The following is a 12,508-nucleotide window of genomic DNA, read 5'->3' as shown; positions in this document are numbered from 1 at the left end:
AGTTCATCCTTGTGCCAGGTGTTCTCCAGGTGTGCACATGCACCCGGCCATCCACATGATGTAAAACAAACCGTGATTCCTCAGAGCAGACTAATTACTTCCATTGCTCCATGGTCCACTCTGATGATCAGGTAGCCATTGTTGGTGCTTTCAGCAGTGGACTGGAGTCAGGATGGGCACTCTGACTGGTCGCAGGCTCTGCAGCCACACACACAAGAAACTGCGCAGCTCTGTGTATTCTAGCACAGTTTTGGTATCAGAACTAGTGTTAACTTTGTGAACAATTTAAACTACAGTAGCTCAAGTGTTGGATCGGACCACACAAGCCAGCTTTCATTCTCTATGTGCATCAGTGAGCCTTGACCCTCCATGCTTTAGAGACTTATTTGCCTTACTGATTATTGCTTTTAGAAATTAATGTGAACAAAATACCATGCACAACAACAAAAACAATAAAACTGAACATGTTTATGCTAGAAAGATTACCATAAAGAAAGTATGTTTGTAAAAACCATAATTCGTTTCCCTATAATTATAATACACTTGGAGGTATTCATAACACTTTCTGGTGGTAAGTGTTGTCAGGAGGTCCAGCAGGTCAGCTACTAAATCAGAAGGTTGGTGGTTCAATCCCTGGCTACTTCAGGCAAGGTACTAACCCCACTTTGCTCTCTGATGGGGTGTGAGTGTGTTTGAATGTTAGATAAAAAGCACTTACATAGAGAAGAACTGCTTGTGTGAACTGGTGAGTCAAGTGGTGCAAAACATTTTGAGTAGTCAGGTAGAGTAGAAAAGCACTATAGTTACAATTCCACATACTTCACTTCTTCCACATTTGTCATGTTACAGCATTATTTCAAAATGAATTAAATTAATTTTTCACCTCAATACTCTACACAAAATACACAAATAAAAATTAAAAATAAAATACAAAAATATAACATGTACAGTATTCACAGCCATGACAGTCAAAATTGCATGGAGTTTGCCAAAAGTCACCTGAAGGACTCTCAGACCATTAGAAACAAAATCTCTGCTCTGATGAAACAAAGATTGGCATCGTTGGCCTGAATGCCAGGCCTCATGTCTGGAAGAAACCAGGCACCACTCATCACCTGGCCAGTACCATCCCTACAGTAAAGCATGGTGGTGGCATGTATCATGCTGTGGGGATGTTTTTGTGCAGCAGGAACTGGGAGAAGAGTCAGGGTTGAGAAAAAGATGAATGCATCAATGTACGGAGATGTCCTTGATCATAACTTACTCCAGAGCACTCTGGAACTCAGATGGAGCAAAGGTTCATCTTCTAAAGGGCAATGACCCAAAGCACACAGCCAAGATAACAAAGCAGTGACTTTGCTACCACTCTGTGAATGTCCTTGAGTGGTCCAGAAAAATCCCAGACTTAAAACTGATTCAAGATCTCTGGAGAGATCTGAAAAGGGCTGCACAGCTCCCATCCAGCCTGATGGAGCTTGACTTGTTCTGCAAAGAAAAATGGAAGAAACTGCCCCAAAACTTTTAACGTCATACTCAAAAATGGACTGTAATTGCTGCAAAACATTCTTCAACAAAATATTGAGCAAATGACACGTGGGACTTGTTTTTTAAAGTGGTTTTGAACAAAATGTGGAAGAAGTGAAGCACTGTGAATTCTTTCCAGATCCACTGTATGTAATACCACTTAAATTAGATGATGTGTTTGGCAAAGATGTTCAAAATTTGGACTGAAGTCTGCAAACATCTCTATCCCTAAAATGAATTGTGAACAAAAAATATCTGTGTCCTTATTAAAATGTACTAAATTGGTGACTTACTTTCTCTACTTATCAATTGCTAAGTATTCACTTTAAGTTTTTCTATGCTAATCAATAAAAGTAGGACCAGTTGTTTTTTGTTTTATTCCACAGTAACTACATAATAATGTTTAATATCACGTAGAATTCGTTCACGGCTTTGGTCGATAACCTTATACAGAACGTTAAATAAAACATAGAGGTTTTTGCCAACTCACTTCTCCATGCAGTGAAACTCTTCCGGCTGACACATTTTTGTCCTGGAGTGTTGCCGTACTGTGACGTCACTCGATAGCGACGAGCAACAATGGTAAGTGAGCAAGCAATTTTCTCTACGGCTCTTAAAATTAAAATATTGAAACCTGTTATTTGCTACTTAAACCTTATTCTTCTAATTTTAAACTCCAATATACGCGCTGCCACGTTCTTTCAGACTATTTTATGTATAACATGTGGAGTAAAAATGGAATTAAACATAAACATCAGTCTGCTAGCGAAAGGAAAGGCTAGCGACATTTGCTTTTTTCCTCGGGTGCCGTTGTCGAAGCTCTCAGCCATCTAAGCCATTCATATTTTCGATCGATGATTTCATCTATTTTTCTAATGTTAGTAATGTTTTAAAAAGCACAACGGGTTCTCTGTTAAAGTTTGTTTTTCCCGTGGTGTAAAATAAAGGCCAGCACTTTCCAGTTGCCTGTGAGGCGCTAAATATATCGCTGAGCTAACTGGTGATTTTGGCTTACAGATATAATCGTCTGTAAGAGACAAAGTGAACTCGTTCTTTAATTTCTACTGTGTTAACACAAGTGTGTTTTTCTTCTAGGGACAAAGCCAGAGTGGAGGCCACGGTCCAGGAGGAGGCAAGAAGGATGACAAGGTGAGAATGCCAGCTGATTGTTTTGGTAGCAAAGGTTTATCTTTACAGTGACGTCTGAACAAGTACCTCGTACCTTCTTGTCACTATTTTTTTTATTTCCAATACTGTGCAAAGGTTTTCATGCCACATTTTACTTCTAATGAACCAGACTTGTTTTTTTTAATGTGGCATGGTAATGAACCCAACACAGTAAAAGCATTTGTGGATAGAATATTACGCAATGGAACACCATCAGTCAAGGATTGGCCTCCACAGAGCCTGGACTTAAAATATTATTTAAACTCTGTGGGATAATCTTGACAGAACAGAAAAAATATGTGCATTTTTCTCCATGACTGTACAACAGACGAGTGCCAAATGAAAGACATGAAACTGAATTCTTACCTCTAAAGTGAGGGGATCTGGTGGCTTCCTTACATAGTGGGTTGCATTTTGCTGGCGTCATGGTTTGAGGAAATGGATTGTATGTATTGGTATGTATTCAAAGGTCCTACATAATAGGCTGATAGGATGTGTTTATGTTGTTACATAAGTAGTTTGAGCTTTGAAACTGTATATAATGTTTCCCACTGTTAATTTGTTCTTTTTCTGCTAAATGAAGGATAAGAAAAAGAAGTATGAGCCTCCAATACCCACCAGAGTTGGCAAGAAAAAGAAGAAGACCAAGGGACCAGATGCTGCAAGCAAACTACCATTGGGTAAAGGAGTGAAAAGCTTTGCACTGGGAACAAAAATCTCTGCTGCCAGCTTGTTTTCCTGTAGATCAGAAAATTGACATTCATAATTACATTTTATTCCATGCTTTTATTCGATATTCTGTGTGAATTCATTGGATGCATCCCTGGACACTTTGTTTTTACTCAAGATATCATGGATAATTGCCAGTTTCTGAAGTTGAAATCTTTTCCTTTGTGTGACATAATATTTGTGGTTGTATCAACTGGGTTATATGCTGTGCATCTTTTTGACGTTCTGCTTGTTTGCTTTCAGTTACACCTCACACTCAGTGCCGCCTGAAGCTGCTGAAGCAGGAACGGATCAAAGACTACCTGCTTATGGAGGAAGAGTTTATCAGGAACCAGGAGCAGATGAAGCCCCTAGAAGAGAAACAGGAGGTCAGCATTTGCACCTCAAATACCACACTTCTTTCTGTGTTGCAGGTCTGGGTGAAATGAAGTTACCAAAAACAAAACAGTAGTGTTGGGGATCTTGTCAAAATTAATTATTAATTTAACTAATTTAAATAATTATGACCTCAGAATTCAAATTCATCATGCAGTACCACCTGAATAGCATCTGACTTCCAATGACTTCCTTTTTCAAAATGACAATGATCCCAAACACATTGCTGTGCAGTAAAAGCATATCTGGGTTAAAAACACACAGTGGAGCTTTAATTATGCTGAGGTCTGGCTTGTTTTTGTAACCCAGATACCTCAGCATAATTAAAGCAGCGTGAGATCATCTTGACAGTATTTGTACCCGACTTCATTTTGTGCTCCATGTCTGGATCAAATGAAGTTACTCCAGTGCTGTTTGTGTTTACAGGAGGAAAGGTCAAAGGTAGATGACCTGCGGGGGACCCCCATGTCTGTAGGCACTCTGGAAGAAATCATAGATGACAACCATGCCATTGTGTCCACCTCAGTGGGATCAGAGCACTACGTTAGTATCCTGTCCTTTGTGGATAAGGATCTTCTGGAGCCAGGCTGCTCTGTCCTGCTCAACCACAAGGTAATATTAATATTTTCTTATTTACAGTGAAGACCAAAAAAAAAAGTGTTAATGAACTTCCCAGCAGTGTTTTTGACCCAACTCCACCACCTAACTTAATACTCATTGACCTTGGGTCAGTGAGTATTAATCAATTCCCCAAAACTGAATTTAGCTGACCTCAAAAATTCACACTAGTTGTCTTGTGTTTGTATATTATTGTAGGTTCATGCTGTGATTGGAGTACTGATGGACGACACTGACCCCTTGGTGACGGTGATGAAGGTGGAAAAAGCCCCACAAGAAACCTATGCTGACATCGGAGGACTGGACAATCAGATCCAGGAGATTAAGGTACACTATGACAAGAAGCCAGAAGCCAAACTGACGTCTTATAGTGAAGTGCTTCTTTTTAGAGATTAACTGCATTTTTAAACAAATTTCTAACAGGAGTCAGTGGAGCTGCCTCTTACACATCCAGAGTATTATGAAGAGATGGGCATTAAGCCTCCCAAAGGAGTCATCTTATATGGACCACCTGGCACAGGTAAGTCTCTGAACTGTGGGTTTAGGCTCTTAAAAAATTTTTCTCCTGCCAACAAACATTAGTGTCCACACTGATATTAGTCATGCTGTAGGGAAATAATAACCTATGAAATCATTTTAGTGGTTTTGTGTCATCTCTCCATTCATCCTACTTCTTAGAAGTTTTAAGATCCTTTTCAGATCTAACCTTTAAATATTAATACTTTTCTGTAATTTTCAAACTCCATTATAAGGCACTATAATATGATATTCAGTGTGAAATCAGCTGTTAAATCTGGTGTAATTTGAAAGAAAAACTCTGCCATCAGTTCTTTTTAATAAAGTGTCCAAAGATCAGTTTCTGCCTTTAAAAAGAAGTGATAGGCCTGTTTACTGTTGTTGTTGTGGTGATTGGTTGTACAGTGAACTCCACCACATTTAAAAGTGTTTATAATATTTTAATCGCTTAATGTCTGCTCAGAAATCACACGACACTGTTTGAATATCTCATTTTATGAGTTTACATAAAATCTGTTCTTGACTGAAGACGATGTCAGCAGCATGTCCCAGCACAATGACTGGGACATGCATTGTGCTTTGACTTAGCTGTAAATTTCACTGTCATGTCTGCAGCTCGCTGGTGTTCTTTATGAGGCGCTGCATGTCATTGCCGTTTCACGTAGAAAGATGCTTTGGGCTGCTTTCCTGCCACGAGCGGTCGCCACAGCAGACAGCTCTGCATGTTTGATCTGGGAGAGTTATACGCCAGATGCTCCTCCTGACACCTCCCCAGTGGGGCTTTGTCTCTCCTGCTAGAATTGAACCAGAGATGTTGAAAAGCACAAAGCTAGAGCAGGGCGATATGACCAAAAATATTTATCACGATATACATTTGAAAATTTGCGATAACGATATAATTGACGATATAATTGACACGAGACAAAATACTTTACAACTCCGCAACTTTATTAGTGCAAAAAAAAAAACCCCATCAATGTATTTTCACTTAAACAAGCAGCTGTTTTTTTATCTGCATTTAAGTTATATAAAAATTTAACAGTGCAAATTCCTCGCTGACAGTTTAACCAAAAGGCATTTCCAATGGAAACTGGCCGACATATCCTCAGCATAACCATGTATAATATCCACAAAACTTAAAAAGAGGTCATACACACACAATACGGTAACATTATGTTGAAGCACAGTACGTATCACTCTGCGAGGCTCCGCCTACAATAGCCGTAATGCTCCGACAATCCATCAAGCGGTGCGGCTTCGTAGCTTAGCAAAGTCGTACTGAAACCTTTGACAGATTTTCAAGCGCCGTGCACATAAAACTGTTTCGAGGTCAGTAAACACAACCAGAGTTCATACATAAGGCACACGGGGTTATAAGGGGCACTGTATTTTCCAAACAACACGGTAATAACGACGGCCCGCTAGCATGCGCTACCAGAAATAGTGCTTTGTTGTGTATCTGACGGACGAAAGCTAAACCAGTTCCACACCAGTGAAGCTGCAGCATTTTTACAAACCAGTTCTGGTTCATCGTTTTATTTAACGATCCACTTTCGCCGCCATGCTTTTTCCGACGTGTGCGTATGAAAACAAAGGCACTGCGCATGCGCGTTTTACCCATATTCTATCGCGATATTTCATTTTTCTATCGTTGCCCAAAATTATACTGGTATTCCCGTGAACAGTATGATATAGCCCAGCCCTACACAAAGCTATGTATTTTGGTACACTTCATATGTTTGGCTATTTATTCTGTAATTTTCAAGGGCGTCCAAACAAACATAGCAACAGTTTCACAATTTCACTCTAAAAATGGTTGTCTTGAGGGGATTTTGAGAAATATCTTAAACAGAAAAATAATAGTACGGCGACTGCAGAAAGTTGACTTTCTTTCAGTGAAGGTATTTTTGTGTGAAGGCCATCGTGTCTGTGAACTGTGCAGATGATTGAGTTCCTAATTTAGCTGCTCAGTGTTTAATATTTTATCTTCAGAGTTCATAAAATCCTTTTAACTTCTAATAAAACATTTCCAGTAATGTTAAATACATAATGCATGGAAAGCGATAAAGCTAAGTGAGTAATACAAGCGAGTTAGCTGTGATTATGTTATGGAAAGCTGTGTAACTCTTTCCCCTATAAAGATTCCATCTGATGATCTCCCGTCTACCCGTAATGATGGGTTCTGACGCCTCAGTATAAATCAATAAAAACTTTGTTTGAGGACAATTAGAATAGAAAATTTACAAAAAAAATTTTTTCAAGGGTAGCTGCGTCGGCAGAGATCACCCTCACTAACTTCTGATGCAAAGCCAGTCGTTGTGTTCTGTAAGCAGGCCTGAAATGTGACACAAACTGCACAAAGCTTAAAGCATTACTTTTAGGAGGCTTCCATAGGGGTAAAGAGTTAAGCCTTCTTAGAAACTGTAGCTGGTGATCTTTCTGTCAGCAGCCACAGGAAATGACATTTGTATAATGAGCTCTTTGCAACGCCATTTTTACTGGAAATGTCCGCAATTGAATGCAGGCTCATGGTCACAGACTAACTGTTCTTCATGTTGCATTGAAATGAAAGATTAAGGTTTAAACTATACTGTTTTAGGGAGTTATATAGACGTGTGGCAGGTATGTTTTACTCTTTCCTCTGTTATGCATGTACCAGGTAAGACACTACTTGCCAAGGCTGTAGCCAATCAGACATCAGCCACCTTCCTGCGTGTGGTGGGCTCAGAGCTGATCCAGAAGTATCTGGGAGATGGGCCCAAGCTGGTGCGAGAACTCTTCAGGGTAGCAGAGGAGCACGCCCCTTCAATCGTCTTCATCGATGAGATTGACGCCATCGGCACAAAGAGGTAAAAAGAAGCTCTGAAAGTATCGGCACAGTGATGCTTTACCTGTGCTGCTGAGGAGCTGGAAGGGGACGCCAAGGTGTTGATTAGTATGTGTGATAAATGGCGGTGTTTTTTTATATACTTTCACAGCACATTAACAGTGCAAGGTGATGTGCTGCTGCAGGGTTTTCGTCATCTCAAGTACAGGATGCTGAGTTTATCAGTTACACTGCACAGTCCTTTCTTACACGTTTTACACTTCATTTTGCCTCTCACCCTGCTGCAGGTTGTAATAGTTCAGGGTGTAGTCTTTGCAATAGGAAATGTGTTTCTGTGACCACAGGCAGCTCGCACAAAGTGGTGGCTGCACAGTGTAGTGCTGCTAGGAAAATATGGCACTACTTGACATTAAAAGCTGCTCAGTTCCCTGATTTGTTTGTAAAAGTTTTTAAAGGATAAAACAATTCTGAGCAGTGTGTGTCATGTTCCCATCCTCTGCCCATGTGTCTATTGTAACTGTTTTCTTTTTCTTTGCTTGCTGCATGTGCTGCTCTTGTTGAGCGCTGTGAGATCACTGCAACAAACAGACTTTGTTGTATGAACCTCAGACTGCAGGTTACTAGGCTGCACTATGATTTCGACAGTCAGTGCACCTCCTCCTTTTCTCCTCGATGAAGGTCTACATTTTGTCCAGCACATTCTCCAGTTTTTATCTTGATTAATTCTCAGCCTTCACTTTACGCTGAATAAAAGGTGCCACACAAATGAAGCCTGTTTGATGGAGGACCATAAGCAAGCCCATGACGGGAGACAATGTAGGGGATGCCTTTGATTTTCACGTGGTGTGTTCACTGCCTGTGTTGTGTAGGTACGACTCTAACTCCGGTGGTGAGAGGGAGATCCAGAGGACCATGCTGGAGCTGCTCAACCAGCTGGACGGCTTTGACTCGCGGGGAGACGTTAAAGTTATCATGGCCACCAACCGGATAGAAACGCTCGATCCAGCTCTCATCAGACCCGGTCAGTACCAGTGTGACTGTCACCGGCCTTCCATCTTTATTCACATCCACAGTACTGTAAACTAGACTGACATTCAGGACATGGCTGCATTTTGTTGAGTCACTGCAGCGCTGCTTTTGGAAGTGACTGTTCATATTTTGTTCTAATCAGCCACGAGCAGTAAAATGTTCTTCCTCAGTGTTTTTCCAGAAAAGACTCAGTGCTGTCTAAGCTTTAGCAAACACTGCTCCAAGTCCTGCTTACGAACAGTGTTGGGAGTGTTATGAGAAAAGTAGCTCCATAAATATCTTCCCTGCATTATTAATGTATGATTGATCACCTGAGTTTGATTAACAAGACGGTTTTTGAGTGAGACTCATTGATCTGCTGAAGACTAACAGACTCGTGGCAGAACAGAGTCACAGTCAGTTTGTGATGTTTTGTTTTCTGTCGTACTCCTCAGGGAGAATCGACCGTAAGATTGAGTTTCCCCTTCCCGATGAGAAGACCAAAAGAAGGATCTTCCAGATCCACACCAGCCGTATGACAGTAGCAGATGATGTCACCCTCGATGACCTCATCCTGGCAAAGGATGACCTGTCGGGAGCAGACATCAAGGTAAGAGAAGACTACAGGCTTTTTTCTCTCTCTTTGGCACTCACACCTTTTTCTTCAGAGTACAAAGAAGCACAAAAAACAATAACTGAAGACAGAAACTGACACATTCTAGCTCAGCACAAGTTTTTCCCTCCCAGTCCTCCAGCTGTGATGGTTTGACCAAGTGAATGCTGTGAGGCTGAACTCGAACTGTGTTGAATTTTCTGCTCAATGCAAACTTCAGTTTGCTCATTTTTTCCCTTCCATGCAGACTCTGCCGAACAGGAAATCCATTTTTAATTCACAGGGAAAATAATTTTTCACATTAAAACTATTTTTTTAAACTTTAAAAATTAGTAAACAAATAAAACTACCATGAAATGACTTGTTCAGTGTTAAGAAATTACCCCACAAAGTTTGCTGTTCACTTCCAAAAGCTGAAACTGTGGCTGTACTTGTAGACCTGACAGTTTTAGCTACCAGTCTATTAACCACTTTACTGCTTTAGCATTAACTAACACCAAGCTCAAATTGTCTGCCAAAGCATTTAGATGGTTTTTAAATGTTTCACCCCATTAAATTTTTTTGTGCATTTGTGTGAAAAATAGAAATCAATAAAGATGCTCAACCTGAAATCTGAATTGGCGTAGGGATCTCTGCTGGACTGGTTAAAACAAGAGTGAAATACGAAGCATGTCCAGCCTCTTTGCATCCTAGCAGAGGAGCTGTGTCCTGCTTTCTTCATTTGCTCCGGCCTCGCTCTGATGCTGCAGCCATCTATTGATTGTGTGAGGGCTTGGCGGCGAGCCAGTTCACACTGTGGCTCAGCAAAACGGGGAATAAAATGAGCAGAAAAGGCTGCTTGAAGGAAAGCAAGCGGGGGTTGATTTTCTAAATGATTTTCACATCAACACTTAATTAACTTTATTAAGTTCCCCGTTAAAAAAAGACCTGGCCCAAAGTGTTCAGATCACTCACACAGCTTTGCTGCCCTCGTGTGGAGCGTGGCAGAATGACACATGGAGATTTCTTGGATGACATTTAAATGGAAATGTTTGGGAAGCAAACAATGAGTTTGAATATTAGGGATGTCCTTTGTTTCCTCAGACAAACATTAAACATTAAGACTCTGACTGACATGACTGTTCATGGTCAGTTTGACATCAAGTCAAGCCACAAACAACCGGCTGTTTATTTATTATAGCTCGTACCGCTCTGTCACATATTTGTATCGAATTCCTTCAAGTAAGCCGTTTTCACGTTCTATTTAGATGTTCGTAGGTTTTGCCTGAGATTATTCAATGAAGCATTAATCCAGGAAGATAAACTTAAGAATCTAAATAACAGCACAAATCAGAGCTGTTATCACAACCAGTCTACGTTATTTTTAGACTGTGTAACGTGCTTGTTTTTCCTCCAGTTTGACTCTTGTTGCTCTCCCTGTGTTTCCTCCTTTCATCCTCCAGGCCATCTGCACAGAAGCAGGCCTCATGGCTTTGCGAGAGCGCCGTATGAAAGTCACCAACGAAGACTTCAAAAAGTCCAAGGAGAACGTTCTGTACAAGAAGCAGGAGGGCACGCCAGAGGGGCTTTACCTCTAACCTTGAAACATTTTTGTTTTCTCTCATCCTCCCCATCACTATCTATCGCTGTGTGAAAGAGAGGAGGCAGCAGCTGAGTCGCCTCCTCAGAGAGTTTGATATATTTTGTGCATGTCATGTCTGGCTTATCCCGCTCTCCTTTAACCGTTACGTGTTAAAACAATAAATGACAAAATATAATATCTAATCACTGCGTGTTCTCATCACTTTTTCTTTCACTTTGCTGCCGCAGCATCTGCTTCCTTTTCACTTCCTGTAGTCTTCATTGGTTGGCTACAACATTTTGAGATATTCACATGAATTATGAGACTTCTCCCGTTGTCCCGAGTGTCATAAATAGTCCTGTTAATACACAAAGACTTGTTTTGTGCGTTCCCCATACGCAGCACAGCACACTGGCTATTTAGAGATTCTCAGAATGTTTGGGATGAAACGCCCTGATTGTGATGTTTCACTCAGCCGTCACCTCCAGGAGCTGCATAATGTCACTGCACTAATGCCCAACTTTTTAAGTGTTTAGAGAATGCAGAGTGGCTTTTGGTACATGTTTATGTTTGTGCGCACAACCCCCTCCCCTATTTAAATCAGCCTCCAAGTTAAGTAAATCCAGCTAAGCTGCCCTTGCTGCAGTGTGACACACGGAGAGCGGCAGCGTTGATTTAATTCCTCTTGATGTGGAGCCATGTGCAACTCGCTGCTCAGCAGAAAGTGGCCCCATGCAGCACGGGCATCAAACCACTCACCGGGCTCCAGTGAGGACCGAGCTGCTGCTGCTGTTCTGCAGCCCCCTCCTCGCAAGCTCTCTTGCCTTATTAAATCAGTCACGCATTTCAACTGCAGCTCATTCAGCAAATGGAAGAATTGAAGGGGGTAAAAAAAGAAAAACATTTAAATCAAGCGCAGCGCGTTTGGGTGCCGGCAGATGGGTGCCGTGTTTTATAATGAGACATTTGCCCTGTCAGCTCAAGGCTGGGGTTGGGTATTAACAGCCCCCGTGAGCGCGTGCACACACACGCACCAATATGAGCTGATGCAGCTGGGTGTCGACACACTTTGATAGTTTCCATTTAATGCGCTCTCCCAAAAAAACAACAAAAGCCCTGAAGTTCCCGCGTAATAGAGGAAAAAAAAGAACAAAGTGCTGCATCAGAAATGCCTTTAATTGTCTTTGTGTTGGTTGGAATATTTAAATACTTATTTGCCTTGCAAATCTTGTATCAATGTATTTGTATATTTTAAACAGTTCAAAGTCTTTCCTAATGGCTGACTAATCATTCTCTGATACTGTCTCGGGTAAACCCCACATATCCCCCGCCCCCCTTAATTTTTTTAAGAACATAAAGGTTTAAGGTGAGAAAAGGGGATTGTAAGGCATACATACAAAACAGCAATATTATGTTTCATATGCCATTTGTGCTGGAAAACGCGGTCCCAGTAAATAACCAGCAGAGCTCATGCTTTCGCCTCTGTGATTCTGCAAAGAGCAAACAATTTAAAGAAAAGACACAAATGTGTGAGAGAGAGAGTCAGAGAGATGCAAAGCAATAGCAGGAA

The 12,508-nt window shown here is 41.1% G+C and overlaps 1 protein-coding gene across 1 annotated transcript; it reads left to right on the top strand.

Moving 5' to 3' along the window:
* Nucleotides 1-2,025: 2,025 nt before the first annotated feature.
* LOC102312467 (26S proteasome regulatory subunit 4) lies at nucleotides 2,026-11,141 on the top strand. The gene is made up of 11 exons (XM_005917086.2): nucleotides 2,026-2,106; nucleotides 2,620-2,673; nucleotides 3,275-3,371; nucleotides 3,664-3,788; nucleotides 4,222-4,407; nucleotides 4,612-4,740; nucleotides 4,837-4,933; nucleotides 7,589-7,778; nucleotides 8,626-8,777; nucleotides 9,220-9,374; nucleotides 10,820-11,141. Exons 1-11 carry the CDS (start codon nucleotides 2,104-2,106, stop codon nucleotides 10,952-10,954), a joined length of 1,323 nt encoding a protein of 440 aa, XP_005917148.1. The 5' UTR covers nucleotides 2,026-2,103; the 3' UTR covers nucleotides 10,955-11,141.
* The last annotated feature ends 1,367 nt before the right edge of the window (nucleotides 11,142-12,508 follow it).

The sequence above is a fragment of the Haplochromis burtoni genome, unplaced genomic scaffold, assembly GCF_018398535.1.
Source record: "Haplochromis burtoni strain Fernald_Lab_line unplaced genomic scaffold, NCSU_Asbu1 Contig_22, whole genome shotgun sequence".
NCBI lineage: Eukaryota > Metazoa > Chordata > Actinopteri > Cichliformes > Cichlidae > Haplochromis > Haplochromis burtoni.
Note: the sequence above shows the minus strand (reverse complement) of the source record. Positions and strands in the feature narration are given on the sequence as shown.